The sequence below is a fragment of the Hippoglossus hippoglossus genome, chromosome 5 (assembly GCF_009819705.1).
Source record: "Hippoglossus hippoglossus isolate fHipHip1 chromosome 5, fHipHip1.pri, whole genome shotgun sequence".
Classification (NCBI taxonomy): Eukaryota; Metazoa; Chordata; class Actinopteri; order Pleuronectiformes; family Pleuronectidae; genus Hippoglossus; species Hippoglossus hippoglossus.
The window spans coordinates 14105057-14125556 of record NC_047155.1 but is presented as its reverse complement, the minus strand read 5'-3'; the positions used below and the strand labels follow the sequence as shown (position 1 = coordinate 14125556).

Below are 20500 nucleotides of genomic sequence, written 5' to 3'. Positions count from 1 at the left end.
TACTAAATTAAATTTAAAAAGAAATAAAGAAATAAAGAAAACTTCATACAAATGCAAAGTTTCAGAATCATGTATGTTGAGTCCATAAGTATTTAACACATTTGAACTGTTTTCTTCTTCTTTAATCCTCTGGAGGTGGAGCTCGATTATTCGTTACACAACACCGGAAACGAGCGGCTGGTGTCACACTGAACTCTGCCCCCCCTGTGTGTGGGACAGAGCAAGTTGATTCCGCCAACATGTCCTCCGCTGCGCTCTGTACCAGAGTCCTTCAGAGAGCTGCACATGGGTTCGTCTTCTCCTCCAGGGCTGTGCCCGCCTCCTCCAGGTATGATGGGGTTTTACGTCCAGGGTTCATCATTCATTCAGGGAGAAGAGAACTAAGTGTTTGGTTAAATAACTCATATACTCCGACTTCTCTCAGACTGTGAGACGACCACATCAAAAAGTCATGTCACCAAATGTTGGGTCAGTTATATTAAGCAGAGCTAATGTTGTATTTAGAGACAGTAGCTCTGCTTATTCTAACTGAGTCCAGTCACAGTCCTGTGGCGATATATAACTGAATGAAGACAAGAGCTTTAACCATCATTTTCACTGTCAATTAATCACGCCATCATTTTTATTTCCTGACTCATCATTAGGTGTAATAATGACAGGGAACTGTGAGGCTGAAATCCGGGCATCTTCAGAAATAGTGAATTTATCGGTTCACATAGGTGGAAAATATGTAAACAACTGAAAAACAAAACTACATGCTAACAACATATAATACAATAAAAAATGTATTAATTCAATATTATAAATTTTTGTTATTTCCTCTTGAGGGTTCTGTCTGACTGGTTATCATTTTGTTTTCCACTTAAAACAAATTGCAGCAGCTATTTTACCTGCAGTTCACACACACACACACACACACACACACACACACACACACACACACACACACACACACACACACACACACTTATCTTAAGACATGTCTGTTATTGTTCTATTATTGTTCTATTATTTAAATAGTCACTGTCACTCAACCTCTCTGGCTCCATCTTGTGGAGTTAAGCACGACATCCACACTTTCTTCAGGCCAGGTCGCCTCATTGCTGAAATCTGCTGCAGCTCTTCAGACAAGCAGAAATGTTTGTTTCATGTCTCATGTCCGTCGTGGCTCCTCCTCAGTCCTCTTTTCTGCAGTAACAGGCCCAAAGCGTTTGGCTGTCAGCCTCCTCAGGAGGTTGGCATCAGATCTATGGCTTTTCAACTGGGCCATATGGCAGCAGCCCTGCAGTGCAGCCTGTTTCTGTGAAATGCAAAGAGATGGAGAATACAGAGATGAGAAAAGTGCAATAGACACATAACTACATAGAGCGTTTTATGACCATAGTTTACCTACAAAACTCTTTGTAATGATGATAAAAATAATAACAATAAATAACAGAAAATGATCAGACTTCTGCACTTAACATCATATCAGTTCTAACTGAGTTTCCTTTCTTTCATTCCAGCCCATTTCTGTGTCGTGCTCATAGACTGGGGCCCAGTGATGATGAGATGTACCAACGTACCACAGTGTCCGTCATGCAGAAGGAGCCGGGCAGTGGGGTCATGATCCAAAGCTACAGTTCCGGAGGGTTCAACATCGATGGTAATCGAGTGTTTGGACCCTGTGCCGTGCTGCCTCCTGCAATCCTGCAGTGGAACGTGAGAGAAACATCCAAACCAACCTCACATGAAATACTTTACAGCCTCATGTGCTGCTTTGTGGGTCATTTTAAACAACGTTCTGTGTTTTTTATGAGCTTAAATCTCTCTTTCTGCAGGTTGGCAGTTATAAAGACATCACAGAGGAAAGTGTCTCGCTCTTCCACATGCTTGAACCAAGAATAGGTACAAAAATTATCAAAACATTAAGCAAACCCTCGTGCTCCGTATGAAAGCTTCTACATGCAGTTATTTGAAATGTTCCTTGATTTCATCACTCATCTAGGTTCATATAAGTTATATATAACCAAAAAAAAAACTTCCCTGATGCATGTCAGTTGACTTATTTTCTTCCTGTCGTCTATTCAGAGATTCTTGTGCTGGGAACAGGCGCACGGCTTGAACGAATCAACCCCTCAGTCCTCGCTCTGCTCAAGAGGAAAGGCATCGCCGTGGAGGTGCAAGACACGGTAAAGTAGAACAAGTATATAGGATGAAAGACTAACAATAACAAAGAGGAACAAAGACCTTTTCGGACCTGGAACTAACTTCTGCCGTTAGAGACACAGTCACAAGGGGACAGCTCTAAGTATGTCACGTCCCACCATCTTCATATGTGTCTCCTGTGAAGTCACATTGTGATCAGATCTCACTTTGCTACATGCTAATAAACATGTAGATCATTTCTATTCACAAAGACCAAATGATTTTAAACAGTCTGACTATACAGGGCGGTCTGTTTTCAATGTGTGTGTGTGTGTGTGTTGTTTGGTCTTTGTGAACGAACAAACTTGTGTCTGGACGGATTTTAATAGCAGGTGTGAACAAGGCCAAAGACATCGAGGTTGAACTAATTTTCCTCTTTTTTTTTTTTTTTTTCTGCTGTTCATCAGCCGAACGCATGTGCAACCTTCAACTTCCTGACCAGTGAGCGGAGAATGGCTGCTGCTGGACTGATCCCTCCACCTGTCAGCACTGCCCTGGAATTAACACAGGAGTAAGTCCTGTGATGTACTTCAGTATTAGATGGTGCAGCCTGTGAGATGGTTGTTCTTCTGCACAAAGCTCCAAAAGGAGAAAAACTGCCATCTCCACCTCTGATGTTTGGTTACAACAGTTATTGTACAGATTCATATGTTAAGAGCAGCCCCCTGTGTATACATGTGTATATAATTGAGGACGCAAATTCCGCAGAATTAGACCTGAATACAGTTCACCTGCGTTCCTATGTAGAAAATATTATTTGTATAAATGATATATTTGAAGTGTGACATTTAGCAATAACTCAAATATCATGTATTTAATGTATTTTCATGCATAAATGTATAAGACCATATACAGTGTGCTGTATTTTTTGTCGTGTTCCTGAGGTGTTGGTGGCGACTGTCCTTCATTTGGCTAAGCCTCTTATATCTGTGTGCGTATGTGTGTCCTCTGTCTCCTGCAGCGCTCACAAGCTGCCCGTGTGCAAGCAAGTGACATAATTCACTGGCTTTGTCCTTCTCTCACATAAGCTCCCTCGATAAGAGAATCCACAAATCCTCTAACATCGATGTGATTCATCTCTAATCATCTGCCAATGTTTAAATCCCTGTCGATCACATGCAGGGCGCTGCTTGATTACGTTTACCTGCTGCTGCTGCTGGATAACACAAGCATTGATTGTGGCTTAAAGGACCCATCCATCCATTATCTAGACTGCTTATCCTTTAGGGGTCACAAGGGGGGCAATCCCAGCTGAGTTTGGGCGAGAGGGAGACGTCGGGTAGGTCGGCAGCCGACCACAGGGTTAACAAACAGACTTACTAACATTCACACATACGAACAATTTAGAATCTTCAAATAACCTTATTCCTCTGCATGTCTTTGGAAACAAAACCCAGACAAATTCCACACCTTGGTTCAGCTGAACCAGGATTCAAACATGAACCTTCTCACATTGAGGTGACAGTGCGTTCCTCTAAAAGAAATGCTATTTCCAGTCAAACTGATGCCTGGACCATGCATGAGAAGAAAGGATGTGTTGGTTTAATGGGAATATCTGAAAGACTTTCCACTGTGCTCATAATTTAGTGCTATAAATAATAAATACTACGTGGCAAAAAATTGTAGTGATGGTTACATAGTGTCGTCCAGCAACAAAAACACAAATTCACAAGAATGGAACTAAAAATGATCGAAAACAATTTTTTAATCACAAATCTTTGTCAACATTGTATTATTTTATAGATTTTGACAAATGGTCGATTTTACACCAAACATATTAAATGGGAGAAAAAAGACACACATTTAAATCCCACAAACGATCCAGTCTACATGATACTAAAAAGCCTCTGCCCTCTGCTCTGTCTCTGTCAGTCAATGTCGTCAGAGTTTTGTGACTGGTGTCTCTGTGAGCCTCCGATGCAGAGCTCTGCTCCTGTGATACGACGGTACAGATCCACGATGTCTTCACTTTCAGTCTCAAAGTGGTTTGTTGCATCATGTGAGCGGGACACAAATATCTAGTGAGTAAAGAGAGAGAGAGGATCAGTTACACTCACATGGGCCCACCACACTCCATATTTTGATTTATCATTTGTTTCTTTCTTTTCTTTTCCCCGTCATCACCTGACTATTCTTTCCATCGTCGTTGGGAACTAGCAGGTTTCTGATTGACACAAATCTAGATTCAAAGTTTGGACAGAAAATACCATTAATTAAATATTGATCAAAATGTCATTTTACTTACAATCGTAAAAAAAAAATGAACAGAAGATTTGTCACTTACTTTTGCATGATGGGCTCGAGAAGATCCAGGCCGGGCTGCACCTCCTTCTCTGGGTTGCTGGTCTCTGAGGTCGTGCTCACTGTGGCGATGTACATCCCATCTGAAGCCACATTGTGGGTGAAGGACACGACAGATATGTAAACATCTGCATGGAAAATCAGAGGAGTAGTTCATGCATTAGTGTGATCATATATTAAAAAAAATTGGATTCAGCGTAAATCATTTCTTAACAAAAAACAGGAATAATAAAATTCTGGCTGGCTGACATACAAATGACAGGAAAATATGGTGAAGCAGCTTCATGTAATTTGCACCAAAGGTTTGGAACAAACTCCCAGAACATATGACACAATTAAAAAACTGCTCAAAACCTATTTTAATTATCTTGGTTTTCAATTGATTGAAACATGTATTTTGCCTTACTTGTGATTTTAACCCTTCTTTAACAATTTTTTCTCATACATTTTATTATTTTAACATCGTTTACTTTCTTAAAGTGTCACATTTTTAAGCTTCCGTTGTTCTGTTTTCATGTAGAAAAAAGGCTCGATACAGAATATGATGTTTCTTATTCAAATAAAATGTTTTAATTATAAGTGATACCTGATTTCCTGTTGAGTTGAGCTTGCGGGATGATGATTTGACATGAATTGGCCTCTTGGGTGTTTTTAACTGGATGATTTAACAAACAGATGACACGTATGACACGTCCCACTTTCCTCACCCGGGAGGGAACATAGCTGGGATCACAGATCAGCTGTTTACAGTGGAACAGCTGTTACGCAGAGAAAGAGAGACAAATTTCACTAAATATACATTCATGCCACATGGATAATTTTTTTCAGTGTATTGATTCCTATCTACCTTACCTTCCCCTCAGATTTCACAGCTTTAACTTTGCCGTTGTCCATCACAATCTCATCCACTGGTCTGTTCAGCAGGAAAGTTCCTCCGTACTCCGCGTTCAGTCTGAAACACACACACAGGCAGGATGGGAAATGTCAATGAAACGAACTGACTGGAGTGTATAAAAATACCGGTGTAAATCCCATTTACTAAAGGGCCGTCCTCCTAAACCCATGTCACTGTCAGATTGCTAAGTGCTGTTTGATTGTAATGGGAAGTCACTGGAATAGTTGTTCCAGAAAGTTTTCAAATAAAACAGATTTTTTCTGAATAAAAACTTAATATAATGCTCATAAGTAGAGTGTGAGTATAACCTGGCGAATCCCTGAGGCAGCTCTCCCAGCCCGTACACTGGGTAGAGGTATGGACTGGTTTTGTGACGAGACAGAGACTCAGAGTACAACCTGATCCGTCTGAGGGTCTCCACACAGGGCTGGTCCAGGTAACTACAGGGACACCAGGTGAGGGTAGAATGGGATCAGGCAGGTTTTGACTTCAAGGATCATCAGTCAGAATCTGGTTAATGTAAAGTAGGTCCCTGGGACTGACCTGTCACTGCTGTGTAAGGCAATGGCGTGACCCGTGAACTCCATTACATCTAATCCCAGGTCGAAGCGGCAGAAAAGGTCCCGTGTGGTCATTTTGTTTGGGTTCATATCTTGGTAGGTGCGAGGGTTTCTCTCGTCAAAGTTGAGGGCGAAGAGCAGCAGCTTCCTGAACCTTCTCTTGTCAAACATGCCCATCAGGTCTGAAACATTGTGTTAATTGTTGACATTATCCAACAGAATAATAAATGGGCTCAGAAAAATATACAAAAACGGGGCAATGAAATACCTGAAGCTTGGGCATCTTCCTCATTGGCGGGGACTCTGTGCACTTTTCCTGCTTTGTATATAAAGCTGCCTTCAACAACCTTGAAGTCCACATAGCGAGTGACCTCAGTGTGCACCAAGATTTTCACCAGCTGACCTGCAATGCAAACAGACAGCACACTTATTTACACTAAAACAACGCAAACAAAATGTTCTGCACAAATCCAACTTCAGATGAATAATACTGAGCTCTCACCATTGCCCAGAAAAAATTTAGGGATGAGGTCAATGTTCCACTCTTTCCCAAGGCCCATGGCCGTAGGACCTGGAACCTTGAACTTCCTGTACAGCTATAAACGTAGAAACACACTGGATAATGAACACCACAGATCTGACAGGAGTCTGAAACGGTGTGTGTGTGTCTGCATGTGTTGCCGTTTTGTGTGATCACACCTCTTCAAGGGGAGAAATGGAGGCGCTCTCTCCTCCATAGTAGGGATTTTTGTCAATGTGAAGAACTTTTTTCCCACTTTGAGACATCAAACCAGAGATGACACATTCCTAAGACAGAGAGGGAAGCTGTTAGTTAGTGGGTCAAACGCTGTCACAACTAGAATGGCACTCATACCTCCACCAAGCCCCAACAGTCCCCTTTAATCAAATTAAGCTGCACTAGATTTCACACACTCTTGGATCTGTAAATCGAAAAACGGTCCCCTGATCCAGATCTGCACTCAAATTTAATCGATTCTTTCCTTCCGCAAATTTTGTGGTTATCAAAAGACACTTTATAATTAACTCAATTACTGTCAGATATTATGCTTTAAAGGGGATGTCTGAGCAGATCTACCCCAATAACTGACACACTAATCGGCTCCCTCATGTGACTCAGATACGTATATTACAATTATAATGCAAGTTTTCTTACCTTGAGTCCAGTTCCAAGCACTATTACATCATATTCCTGCATCTTAACACTCACTGAGTCAAAGTGAATGCACTCTGCATTAGTGTGTACGTGTGTATTTGTGTGTGTATGTGGATATGTGCATTGTGTGTATGTGATGTGCACAGAGAGACCTAAGTATGATGTTGATAAGTGCTTTGTCTTCCCCTTTGCAATAATCCTCTTAAAATGAACATATCTAGAGAGAGAGAGAGAGAGAGAGAGAGAGAGAGAGAGAGAGAGAGAGAGAGAGAGAGAGAGAGAGAGAGAGTTTGTGCGTGCGTGTGCGTGTGTGTGGGTGTGGGTGTCTGTGTGTATGAGATAGAGAGAGAGATAGTGTGTGTGCGTGCGTGTGTGTGTGTGTGTGTGTGCGTGTGCGTGCGTGTGTCTGTGTGTATGAGAGAGAGAGAGAGAGAGAGACAGAGAGAGAGAGAGAGAGAGTTCTTGCGTGCGTGTGTGTGTGTGTGTGGGTGTCTGTGTGTATGAGAGAGAGAGAGAGAGAGAGAGAGAGAGTGTGTGTGTGCGTGCGTGTGTGTGTGTGTCTGTGTGTATGAGAGAGAGAGAGAGAGAGAGAGAGAGAGAGAGAGAGAGAGAGAGAGAGAGAGAGAAAGAGAGACAGAGCGAGAGAGAGAGAGTGTGTGTGTGCGTGCGTGTGTGTGTGTGTCTGTGTGTATGAGAGAGAGAGAGAGAGAGAGAGTGAGTGTGAGTGTGCGTGTGCGGGTGTGGACGTGGATGTCAGTGTGTATGAGAGAGATAAAGAGAGAGTGTGTGCGTGTACGTGTAGGTGGCACTTGAAATATCTAGTAAATGTATATAAATGTATGTACAGCAGCAAATATACTTGAAGTATTAAAAGAAAAAGTAGTAAAATATGTCAAACGGGTGGTATGTTTACAATGTTATGTTACTTTTATTGAACAATTTGGATTTGATGTATTATATCCTTTACTGAAAACTAATTTGTAAATACTTTTTGTAGTGGAATGTTAAATGTGAAATGTAACTAAAAGTGTAAATGACCATAAATTAAATGTTTTCAAATTAAGTATCATTCGTTTCACTGATATTTCATCAGTAACTTTCCTGACTGACCTGCTGCAAAAACTCCATTACCCATGATGACATGAGAGAAATATTTAGCGCTTGTTATTAACACCAGAGTATCTCAGTGGGTGGAATACAAATTCGTGCTATGCGCCGCTTTCCCCGCCTCCCCCGTGCCGGTTCCGGGACACGCTGTGCAGAGACGAAGCGCACCTTGAGTCCCAGTGTTTAGTTTGAAGTCGCATCTTCGTTTCTTCAGAATTCCCAGTTTGACTGAGGAGCAGAAGAAAGCACAGACATGTCTTCATCCCAGACAGTAAGTGACTCAGCTGCACCGGGTTAGTTTGACTTAACCTGGACTCAACCAGCGGTAACAGCGGAGTTTTGTCACGTAGTTTACAGTTAGCACCTCAACTACAGTTTACACAGTGACGTGTGGCTGCTGACATCGTTAACTAGTTCTCCTGACTCCTCAATGTATTCATGCTGAAAGTGTCCCGTCACAGCAAGTTTGTTTTATTCGTGTAGATGAATTGAGGAAGTGAAATTAGCTCTGAACAAAAGAGGTGTGTCATCTGTCCACGCCTGTAATGTTAGCTAGCTAACTTTGCATTGACACGCTACTGTCACTTGTCCTGGTATGTGTGGTGAGTCAGATGAAACGAGTCTAATGCACAAAGGACCTCACTCAGGGTTCACTGCAGATTTCATGATCTGTTTGAAAATATCTGAGAGTTATTACAATTGTTTGGGGGATAAATGATGTAAATAGATGAAATAACAGTGATAACCAAAAGATAAAGTAAGTGCATTTAGTTTAGTTTCAATATGCATATCCACCATGAGGTAAAGAAGCTCCTGAAAGTTTGTGTTGTGTAAAAGTTATTTGACTGAACCAGAAACTGTCTCATTGCGTCAGTCTAAGATCATGAATTGTGAAATGTTATCAATCATATGATAAGTTATTTAAATGTATTGTGACACACAGTGGTTGGCTCTCGAAGAAATGTTTCACTTGTTCCTTTTGTGGAGTCAAATCTGAATCCTTAATCCAGAATAATCACACTTTTTGTGGATTTGTAAATAATAGATCTTCAGTCCTCAAGTGGTCAATGTCAAGTATTGTTTCAGATCTTTGCAGATATTCAACATTATTTGTTGTTGTGTGTTTGTGTCAGTTTTCAGATACTGAGCCAAACCAGCACAAGCGTGTATCTGTTAAATCCAATCCTGGATTCTTAGAGCGACTGAGTGAAACTGCAGGAGGAACCGTTTTTGGCATCGGATTGTTTTTTCTCTCAATTTATATTCTCTTTACCAATGAGGTAAGAACCACTGACTCACCGTAAACAGCTGCATTTAATGCATCATATCAAAAGCCACGCTGTTACACTCAAGGGTCACTTGCTGTGTTATGTTCCATGTTAGAGTCACACCTGACTAACATGGTGCATGTTCTCTGTAACTGCCTCTCTCTTCAGGGACGAGCTCTGCAAACAGCGTCCTCTCTGGATGAAGGTCTGTCTCAGGTTGTGTCACTGGGGCCGTACTTCAGCCTTGAGCTGCAGAACAACAACCGTCTAGTTCACCTGTCTACTCAGCTGCACACTGCAGAGGTAGGTTGTACTTAAGTAGTCAAAGAAAAGATTTGTATTTAACAATAACATTAAGTCAAAGACTTAGTTTATGTTGTTTAACTTATATTTCTCAAAATATTGCAGATCTGTGTTCTTTTTGCCTCGTGGAGTGTTGCTATTCAATAAGACTGTCTGCCCATTAAATGAGACCTCCAGTGAAAAACCCCAAAATAACTTGTATTGGTATCTGTATCAGCCTAAAATTCCAGAACTAGATAAGCTGATACTGAAGTACAGGTTGGGGTGTAGGCAGCTTTGTTAAATGTTAAATGTGACAAAAAATGCCAATTCCAAAATAGGTTTAATTTGTAATCGACACTCAAGCGATGCACAACATTTTACTTAAGGTAAATTTACACCATGTACTTGTGTTTGTGTAGCCCCTTCGTGACCCCAACTACAGAGTGGAGGTGCAGGCGGCGAAGCTGCAGAGGCAGGTGGAGATGTATCAGTGGGTGGAGAACCGGGAGAGCAGGTGAGCCTCTTGTCTGCGTGTCAACACTCGGGTGAGGTCAGGTGTAAAAATGTTGGCTTGAATACAGAATATTCTCTGACTGAAGAGGTGATTGATTTCAGGGATTACCAAGAGGATGGAGAAACCAAAACTGAGACGACGTACAACTACAGTGAGTTTAAGTTGTTTTTTACCTTTTTGTCTTTGTGAACAACTTGGCCCTTCATTACTCTTTGTGTACATTTTGTGATATGCGATGTGACACACTGTGGTTCCTCCGTCTTCAGACACTGAGTGGAAATCAGAGTTGGTCAGCAGTCGCCATTTTGACAAGGAAATTGGTCACCAGAACCCAAGGTAACCTGACACTTCTCAGCAGAGCCTGACTGATTTGGATTGTTGGAGCCGATACCAACATTAGGGAGTGAAGAAATTTCCAATACAGATATTTCGGCCGATAATGTACTGGAAAATAATTTGGGTTTTAAGATGTTGTTATCAAACTTACAAAGAAATGTAGTTCAGGCTTGATATTTGACTGTTTAACCATAAACTTAATCATAAATAACTATGAATAAAAATAAAAAGACTTGAACCATATATATAGAATTTGAATTGAGAAAAAGTACATAATTTGTTCACGTAAAATGTAAACGTAACTACACATCTTTTCTGATTTGTTTAAAGTTTTCATATCTGCAAACATAGACACAGATAACATTATGTCGGTGAAAGGCTCATATTGGCCAAGAAAATCAGACAACCGATATATTGGTCCGGATCTGTTTATTAGATTATTTTTGTCATCTGTGGAATCCAAAATTATTTCTGTTACTTCATCTTTAACTTAATCTTTACTTCAGTGCCATGGCGGTTGAGAGTGTGACAGTAGTGGCTCCTGAAGTCCGAGTTGGGCCTCTCGTTCTGTCTAAAGGTATCTCCACTGTCTAAACAACCTGATGTGAACACGGACATCATTCAGCAGTTACGTTTGTCAGACTGTCACTCATTCATCCTCATTCATCCTCATTCATCCTCAGGCCTGGTGGAGCAGATCCAGAACTTCCAGACTCTGCGTTTGACGGATTTTTCTGCCTTGAACTGGGACAGTTTTTTCACCATCTATGATGATTATTTCTATCACACTCAAGACCCGCGCAGGCCGGAGGTGAGTATCATGAGGTGAACCTCTCCCTGCTGCATACAGTGCTGCCCTCTTCGGTCATGATGTGTTCCTTACTGGCACATTTAACGAGTTGTTGTTGTTGTTGTTGTTGTTTGTTTGGTTTTATTCATGAGGTCGGAGACGTGCGTGTGAGATTCTCGTACGCTGGACTGAGTGGTGAGACGTCTCCACTGGGCCCGGCTCAAACTGTGAGTGATGCAGATGACCTGGTTAATAGTCATCTCTATCTGACATGTCAGGAAATAATGGTCTTTAAGCAGTTTCTGTGTGATTACCCATATAATACGTATGTGTTGGTATTTAAAACAATCAAGAATTGAATGTTTAATTCCTTCATAAGATGCATCAAAATCCATCACTGACAAATTAAGTAAACTAGTGCTGAGACAATAGGTCTATTAGTGGAATTAGTGAAATTAAGTAACAACAATCTAGATAATTAAATAACTTGTATTTCAACAAATATTCATTCAATTCCAGCCAATCAAATTAGCTGATTTGATCTGTCATTGTAAATTAAATGTTTGCTGATTGGAAACAGACTTTGTAGAACCGGTAATCATTTTTTAAAACTTGGATTGAATAAATGATTATTAGTTGCCAAGCCAGTTTTATTCAATCAAGTGCTGTATAATATGATAATATGTTCATCTGCCAATTGCGTTTACAAGTAAGTTCTTTGGTCTATAAAATGCTGTGATGATCAATGATAAGAGTACATCATAAACATTTGTACATGATCGATACAATTAGTATGTAACCCTAAGTGAATTGGGTAAGATGTCATAAAATAGTGAAAAATCTTCGCTTTGGGTGATAAGAACCGAGGCTTGATGTGACGTAATGTGATTTCTGCAGTGTAATTTATACATTGTGTCCTGCCTTCTGCGTGACCTAACCAGACACCATCCCTCGCCTGAATGTTTCGAACATTTGCCTGTTGCTGTGAACGTGCTGAACCGATCAATCTCCTGCTTTTTTCATCATATGTGAAAGGCAAAGACCGGAGAATGCCACCGAAAGATCTGGACACTTCTTGACTCAAAAAGGTTTTGTTTTTTTTTTTCAGGTCAGCATCGTGGCCATGCAGCGAGGGGAGCAGCTGATGGCTTTTAAAACCAAGTCAGGAGACACTCTGGAGATCCTGTACCCGGAGGATCTCTCTGCAGAGGTCACTGGGGACTTTATCTCCCTTCTTCACTTCAAAAAATTTCACATGTTGGTTAAGTGTGTGGTTCTCCACGTGGTCTTGATGCAGTTCTTTCGTTGTCTCCAGGACATTTTCTCGAAAGAGCACCAGCACAACAGTTTGAAGACTTGGGGTCTCCGGGCTGCAGGATGGGCCCTCATGTTCCTCAGTATTCAGTTGACCATGCGCATCATCTACACACTGGGTAAACTAATACTGCAGCACTGTCAATGATGGTTTAATTCATCTGTGTCTGTCCTTCATGTTCCTGTGTGTTTTGTGCCTGCAGTGGACTGGGTTCCTGTTCTCAGAGAGCTGGTGTCCGTGGGGCTGAAGATCTTTGCCCTGTGTGTCTCCTGCTCTTTGTCTCTTCTCACCATCGGAGCAGGTTGGTTTTTTTACCGACCATTAGTGGCAGTAGCTCTGGGAGCGCTGGCTCTGGTCCCAGTGTTTCTCGCCCGCTCAGGACTTCTAACCAAGAAGAACAAATGACTCTTGAGGTGATGATTATCACAGCACTTCCTGATCCCTTCAAACGGGACAGTACTGTGGCAGGATTGATTTCTTGGCTTAAACAAACCAAAAATGTATCTAGTGTTCAAATTTATTAGAAAATTTCAGTCCACCATTGTCTCACCCTGATATTAAAAGAGATCACCTGGACCACTTCCTGTCAGACACAAGCTGTTAGTCTGTTGCCTTTTAGTTCTGTTGGTATCAGTTGTGGCCTTTCAGTAGTTCATCCACTCATAAAATTTCTCAGCGTGATCTTCTACAACATAAAATCACTGCAGTGTCATTTTTACTGTCAAGACCCAGTTGTCAGTTTGTTAGGTACACTGAGTGGAACTAATGCAGTCCCATACAAAATGCCATATATTATATAAACATTGTACATTTCATGAAGGTAGGACATGTTTTAGGGCTGTTGGTGTTGGATTGTATTAGTTTTAGCTTGGTGTACCTAATAAACTGCTTCACTTAGTTCTTTATGCAATATGTTATATTATATCCATTGTATAATACTTTGTGCATTGTCAGGGATTTGTTCTGCAGTTGAAAAAAAACAAATGACTTAAGATAAATTGTGAATCAAATTCACATATTTTTCATTTGGAGAAGTGATGAATGTCACTGTCTGATCTGTGTCGGCACCAAAGTTGGGATCTGCAATTTTGTTTTCTAGTTTGTATTAAGCATATATTAAACAAATGACTTCTGAATCCTGTTTTCTATTGCTTTTTTCTAATGTTGATTTAGCGCAGCAGCACACAAGCCAAGAAGTTAAAACCTGAACAATACGAGCTCATCATAGTAATATCAGTAGTGGCATATGTACCAACCAGTAACCAACTAAAAGCTGAAGAGCAGACTGCCATAATTACCTCTGCCAAGGTGGTTATCTTTTCACCCATCTGTTGGTTTGTATCTTAGAAGGATGTGGTATAGGTCAGGGAAGAACCACTTAAATCTGGGGGCAGATCCTTTTTTTTTTTACTCTAACATTTCTATAACTCGTGGCTCTTGATGAAACAAAAATCAATCATATATATATAGGGACCTGATATCTATGTGTGTGCCGTTTGGTGCAGCTTGATTGAATTTGAGGGGACTGTTGAGCCTTGACGAAGGTATGCGCTCTGAGTGACATTCTAGTTTGCAAACTGTCCACTTTGTCCACCAGAGAGCACTGAACAGTGTATGTTAAATGTATATCGCTCAATACATATTCTGGTTTTAAGGATCAGTACAGATATTTTCATAACTTTAATGACATTGGATATCAGCCTCAAAACTCCTATACAAACATCAGGCTCTGTAGGTGAGATAGATTGCCGTGGGGGCTATGGCTGAGCGGTAGAGCGGTCCCCTCCAACCAGAAGGTCGACTCCCAGCCCCTGCCGAAGCATCCTTGGGCAACATGCTGAGCCCCGAATGGCCCCTCATAATTACTAATCACATCAGGCACTAATTGGAAGTCGCTTTGGATAAAAGCGTCAGCTAAATGACATGTAATGTATTAATCCAAACTTTCCACAAGTCTCCTTGAGCTTTCGATGCAGTTCACACAGGACTGTGATAACAACTCCGAAATGCATGTACAAAACGACAGTGTCCAATTACATGTGCATGGTTGTAAACATCTTGCCTGCACCAATTTTCTTTCTATTTCTGAGCTGGACCATAATTCAGTGATTAAACAAACAAGTAATGCAAATAATCAAGATTCTTACAAAGAAATTTATTACACAAAACACTAAGTTTCCATTTGCGTTTTTTAACAAAATGAGTTTCCAGTCTCATATTGTGCATGTGATCATACTGCACAAAGGATTCGTATATGAAGCGCACAAACAAATTTTCAACTTCATGTGTGCATCCGTTTGTTGGATTAATTAAAAGGACTAAGGGTCACAGTGTACAGGTACTTCACCCTAGTTGGCTGTGGAAACATTCCTCAGATCAGCAGGCGGGGCTTAAGCACTTAACTGTAGTTGGCAGATATGACACAACAGGTCCCTTGGCTGACCTCTTTGATTACATGTCGATAAAGGAGGTGTCGTTATGGCAAATTTACTCATTTTTAAGTACAAAAAAGTAGTTTTCCATTACCTCGAAATTGAATACTGACAGAACCTGACTACATTTGCTTAAGACAAAAAAAAGTAAAAGCATTACACCTTTAGTAAAAACTGGGGAGAACAGTCTTTTGTGTGGGTGTGTTTGGGGGGTGGGGGGGGTAGGCTTGACCTAATGCTCCTTCTTTCCCCCAGTAGAAAGCAGTCCTCATGCCCTCGTTTACAGTAGGACACATTTAGTGCTCTTCTTTCCCCGCCTGGCCTGTAGCGCAGCCCTGGTGGCCATCTCAAAGACTTCCCTCACGCCATCCTTTGTTTTTGCCGAACACTCCATGTATCCGAAGGCACCAATCCTGTTGGCCATGTCCCGACCATCCTCGGGTTTCACAGGTTCCTACAGAAAAGGTCAAGAGGAGTTTTAGGACACATGCATTCATCAGTAGGAGAGCTTTAATGTGTCTTTGAGTTCTACACTTTTACCTGCTTCATTTTGGCGAGCTCCCTCCGGGTGTGCTCATCGTTACGCAGGTCCTTTTTGTTTCCCACCAGAATAATGGGAACATTAGGGCAGAAGTGTTTCACCTCAGGGGTCCACTTCTCAGGGATGTTCTCTGAATGATGGGACAAAAGACAACACCAGTCAGAGACACCACTGATGACTATTTTCAATAAACTTGGACAATTTTGTTAATTATATAAATTTATTTGGCTTGTGAAACACTAAAAATGGTTTAAAACACCCATCATAATTTCCTACAGCCTAAAGGGATATCATCAACTGTGTGACTTTTTCTGACCAACAATACAAGATCTAAAGAGTATGCAATATAAAGCAGAAAACTCTCACAACTCTTTAGCAATCTTGCAAGGAAAAAAGAACAGAAGCAATAAACTGATTGAATTAATTTTCTGTATGTTGAGAAATGTATGCAACCCTACACTGCAGGATACATGCAGGTGTAGACCCTTTTTTACTCTGAGCAAAAAAAATCCTCTGTCACTAGATGGAGACATTGGTTCACAATAGAGCAGGATGCAGTTCACTCATCAGTTATGTGATAAATGCCTTGACAACCGACTACAGTTGTGAAGGGAGCTACATGATGTGACACAATCACTAGAGGAGGAGGGTACCAATATAATTCTCCATTCTCCATGTCTGTCAAGCTTTTTTCTTCATGACTGATTCTTAACATGAAATCATTGGATCCTCATTAAATCTCTAACTGGTCTCATCTGTTGTCTGGGTTCTCTACTAATTATTTAATGAGATTCCAGTTAACCGAATCAATTTTCAAAGCATGGCAATGCTCCCTAATTAGTTTTTTCACAATTTAATTTAATTCACAAGAAGAGCATAATGTATCATAAACATCAAACACAATAGAGGTCTTTATTATTACTTACCAAGACTGTCAGGACTGTCGATGGAGAAGCACATGAGAATGACATCAGTGTCTGGATAAGAAAGCGGACGCAGTCTGTCGTAGTCCTCTTGACCTGCTGTATCCCAGAGTGCTAATTCCACCTGTCACAAAACACAACAATAAATCAAACACACAAAACCAAATCTTGTTCAGGATGTTTTTGATCAACAGGTTTGACATTGAACTAACATAATGATCTACACTACTAACCGGTATTCAAAAACTCACAGGGCACAAAAAAACTTGTATTTTCAGCTGTAGTTACTTTGCCTGAAGACTTCTCACTCCCTTAGTAATATGGTCTGTCAGTGCCTATGCAACCTTGTTAATAAGGACATCAGGATCTGGAAGAAGTTTCATAACTGAAATAAAATATAGATAAGGATAAAACTGGCAAAATTATAAATCTATGTTGTTGTGGCTTGATATTAAGTGTTCATATTATCATTGAGACAAGTCCATCCCTTGATTTCTCACTGTTTAACAACCACTGTAGTTTGTAGCAGTAAAATGTAACTTTCAAGCCTTCGACAGTTGGTGTCATCACTGATGAGTAGTGTGTAGTATGGCACAAAAATGTCATATCTATAAACATCAATCCAGTGCACTCTGGGATCATTTATAGGAAGTAATGTTCACAATGTAATGTAATGTAATATCACACTATAGCCGTTTTCAGACATGACCTCAGCAAAAGTGTATCCGGACATTTGGCTTTCACATATGAAGAATGCAGCAGGAGATAGTCTGGGACAGACGTGTTCACAACGACAGGGAAATGTCAGCCCCTGAGTAGAGCACGCAGGAGGCAGTACACAACATGAGCTGCTTTCAGACATGCACCTAACTCCGGAAATACTCTGCATACACTGCATTTGTGAATGCAAATTTCTCTGACACTCTCTGCCAGGCCCATTAGTATAAAGTCCAGAGAATACGATGTAAGATCACAGCAGGAGATCCCCCCCCTAGATCCACGTGAGCGAGTGGGGGTGTTGATGACGCTTCTACCACTCGACAGACGTAAAAAGTAAAAAAAAAGTGAATGTATCTCCGGATGAAAAAGCAGAGCCGTCCACGTGGACGACACCAACGAAGGCATCAAGAAGGTTAGTGGTGATAAAAGCCAATGCTGTTGCAGATGTGCTGTAAACAAAAGCATGTGATCTCTGCAGTGGAAATAACACGTTACATCCTGCCTCTGTCTGCTGCACCAGCCCTCACCAAAATCCTGCTGTTGTGAACGCGTCTGAGCAGAGAACCTCCCGCTGCGTTGTGCATGCGTGAAAGGCAAAGTGCAGAGAAAGTCCCGACCCAATTCTCCGGAGTTACTCCGCAGGACAGATCTGAAAACATGTTGCTGTGGAAATCACATGCTTTTGTTCACTGTACATTAACGCCAGCCCCTATCACCAGAAGCTTTGGAAATTGGTTGTCTTTGCAAGTTGACGTCTTTGTCTGTGTCTTATATGTGTATGGCAGCTCTTTTTGTTTGTTTTTCAAATTACGTTTTGCATCGGTCGTGTGTTAGAAATGTTATCAACACGCCCAGTAGCTCGCTGTGAATTTGGCAGACGTTTTCCTACTGCATTCTCACACGGGCTCACTCTGACATTTTCCTGGAAGTTTTACTGGAGGGCTGGCAGGAAAAGTTCTGGATAGTGTGCAGATCAACTGACAAGAGTTCATTGCATGTCTGAAAGCAGTTTGTGTTTCTGTTCCAGTGGGGGAACTCATGATTGAAACACACGAGTTGAAAAAAATCTGATCTGTTGCTGTAATCATACTCAGGTGCCCGGTTACACAATACTGATTCCGGTCTGAAATGTTAGCAAACAATTCTTACCTGTTTGCTGTCAACTTCAATGTCAGCAACGTAGTTCTCAAACACTGTGGGCACGTACACCTCGGGAAACTGGTCCTTGCTGAACACGATGAGCAGACAGGTCTTCCCACAGGCTCCATCTCCCACTATGACCAGCTTTTTCCTGATCGCTGCCATCGCTGCAGACAAGACACAGAAACCAGTCTTACGACGTGAGAAACACTTTATCTTTAACAACAGGGAGGGTCATTTTGATTGCATTCGGACATTATGCAACCGCCGCCACAGCCCCGGTGAGAACTGATGAGCAGCAGTAACCTTCAGCTGTGTTGACACAACGCCGGAGTCGGAAACCAACACCCGGGGCTAACTATTTACCATTCAGCGGCAGGACTGTTTACACTCAACCAGTCAGATGTACAGTGTTATATACAAGGGGCGACACGTGGACGTCATAAACAGGCCCAGAGCTCACATGTCTTTAGTTGATTTGAGATGTTAAGTGGGAGTAGGAACCTTCTTCTACGATGATACATTTCCGCTCCAGTGTTTCTGACCCACCCCACAATCAAGCTCGACTAATTTCCCCGTGAAACATTTCTCATTCACCAACTACACTGACCCGAGGGTTAACACACTGAGAGCTGGGACAGACACACAACCGAGAATCACTGCTGTGCCGACTGACCTAGATTTTAACGAGCAGGAACATCCTCTGTTTACAAAAGACCTGGTGCTAGCTGGTGATGCTAACAGCTACCGTTAGCTGGAAACGCGGCTACCGCGCTAAGTTTACGTCTTTGTGAATTTCGTTGAATGTGATGTCGTGGATATAAGACACTTACAATACGATGCATATAACACCACAGCAGCGTTCGTGGCTCGCTTGTGACCACTCGGCAAAAACCTCGCTTTTTCCTTTCACCCAAAAACCGGTGCGGCTAGCTAGCTAGACCTAGCTAGCATAACGGAAGTCAATGCGACTTTATCGGTTCGTTAGCTTAGCTAGCCAATATCGGAAGAAAACATAAGTTTATTGAATACATTTTACAATAGTGTCGCTAATTAAACTATTTGATGACAAACTAAAGCTCTACTCTCCGTGTTAGTGTTCAACTCTCACCTGCTGATGGTTTTAAAATGAATCCAAACGGTCTCCAAGTGGTGCTTTGTTGGCCTCCTCGCCGCGGCTGCTGGAGGAAGTGATTCAGGGGCGGGGAGAGGAAAACAGTGCCCCGCTGTACAAACAGAACAACAGTGTACTTCATGAATAGAATAATAACAACAACAACAACAATAATAATAATATTGATAATAATTATAATAATAATAATCACTATTATTATTATTATTATTATTATTATTATTATTATTGTTGTTGTTGTTATTGTTATTATTATCACACACCCTTACAAAGAAGTCCAGCTCTACAAAAAGTTCGCGAAAGCATCATAAACGTCTCACATTTTAGATTTGTTTAGGTGCTAATTTAGCTTTACAGATTAATGCAATCGAAATAAAGTTTTATTATTTATTTCATTGTATTATTAATTATTATTTGAATTTGTCTAATGCGGAAATCAGTGAAACAAATCAAGCTTTTTTGATTTTGACTTCAACACCAAACACAACATTTGGTGTAAAGACTTGAGTGATTATGAAACTGATTTCTTTTGAGCAAGGTCAATCTAATAATAATATCTTAAACCTAAATATCCTCAGAAAGGCAATTGTTGACCTTAACTCAGAAACCATTTTTCCACTCTTCATAAAGTATGTGTAGGTAGTTGTCTTCAGGCTGCCATTGGGAATAGGCCATTTTGAGCCAGGCCCAACAGAATGTCAACAAATGGTGTACACCCTCTGTAGCCAGGAATGAACAAACTATGATGTTTCATATAAAGAGTAATCAATCTGTTATTTTATATCAAGCAACAGAAAATTGGCACAGTACATGTGCAAATGCTTCACACAAAATATGATCTGAACTGGCCTGCCAAAATCTGGTGTGCAGCCTTCAGACA

General features: G+C 41.1%; 4 protein-coding genes across 5 annotated transcripts; 2 read left to right on the top strand and 2 right to left on the bottom strand.

The window, feature by feature from the left end:
• The first annotated feature begins 69 nt into the window (after positions 1-69).
• On the top strand, positions 70-3037 carry ndufaf3 (NADH:ubiquinone oxidoreductase complex assembly factor). The gene is made up of 5 exons (XM_034586153.1): positions 70-328; positions 1506-1701; positions 1821-1887; positions 2071-2171; positions 2595-3037. The coding sequence occupies exons 1-5, from the start codon at positions 240-242 to the stop codon at positions 2700-2702; spliced, it is 561 nt and encodes a 186-aa protein (XP_034442044.1). The 5' UTR covers positions 70-239; the 3' UTR covers positions 2703-3037.
• Positions 3038-3544: 507 nt separating this feature from the next.
• On the bottom strand, positions 3545-8715 carry zgc:112334 (uncharacterized protein LOC619199 homolog). Of its 2 annotated transcripts, XM_034586085.1 has the most exons (12): positions 8292-8414; positions 7118-7334; positions 6643-6750; positions 6446-6539; positions 6212-6346; positions 5927-6125; positions 5692-5823; positions 5341-5440; positions 5075-5246; positions 4472-4616; positions 4312-4366; positions 3545-4205 (listed from the first exon to the last, which is right to left on the bottom strand). In XM_034586085.1, exons 2-12 carry the CDS (start codon positions 7157-7159, stop codon positions 4056-4058), a joined length of 1332 nt encoding a protein of 443 aa, XP_034441976.1. In that variant the 5' UTR covers positions 7160-7334; positions 8292-8414; the 3' UTR covers positions 3545-4055. The 2 variants fall into 2 exon arrangements, with proteins under 2 accessions (XP_034441976.1, XP_034441977.1); XM_034586086.1 differs by lacking the exons at positions 7118-7334; positions 8292-8414 and adding an exon at positions 8627-8715.
• LOC117761823 (transmembrane protein 43) lies at positions 8362-13881 on the top strand. Its single transcript, XM_034586093.1, has 12 exons — positions 8362-8495; positions 9358-9504; positions 9661-9795; positions 10197-10291; positions 10393-10442; positions 10558-10627; positions 11134-11204; positions 11311-11438; positions 11570-11644; positions 12526-12627; positions 12733-12850; positions 12935-13881. The coding sequence occupies exons 1-12, from the start codon at positions 8478-8480 to the stop codon at positions 13135-13137; spliced, it is 1212 nt and encodes a 403-aa protein (XP_034441984.1). The 5' UTR covers positions 8362-8477; the 3' UTR covers positions 13138-13881.
• Positions 13882-14866: 985 nt separating this feature from the next.
• On the bottom strand, positions 14867-19725 carry LOC117761850 (rho-related GTP-binding protein RhoA-B). Its single transcript, XM_034586148.1, has 5 exons — positions 19600-19725; positions 18498-18655; positions 16632-16752; positions 15705-15835; positions 14867-15618 (listed from the first exon to the last, which is right to left on the bottom strand). The coding sequence occupies exons 2-5, from the start codon at positions 18651-18653 to the stop codon at positions 15445-15447; spliced, it is 582 nt and encodes a 193-aa protein (XP_034442039.1). The 5' UTR covers positions 18654-18655; positions 19600-19725; the 3' UTR covers positions 14867-15444.
• Positions 19726-20500: the final 775 nt, after the last annotated feature.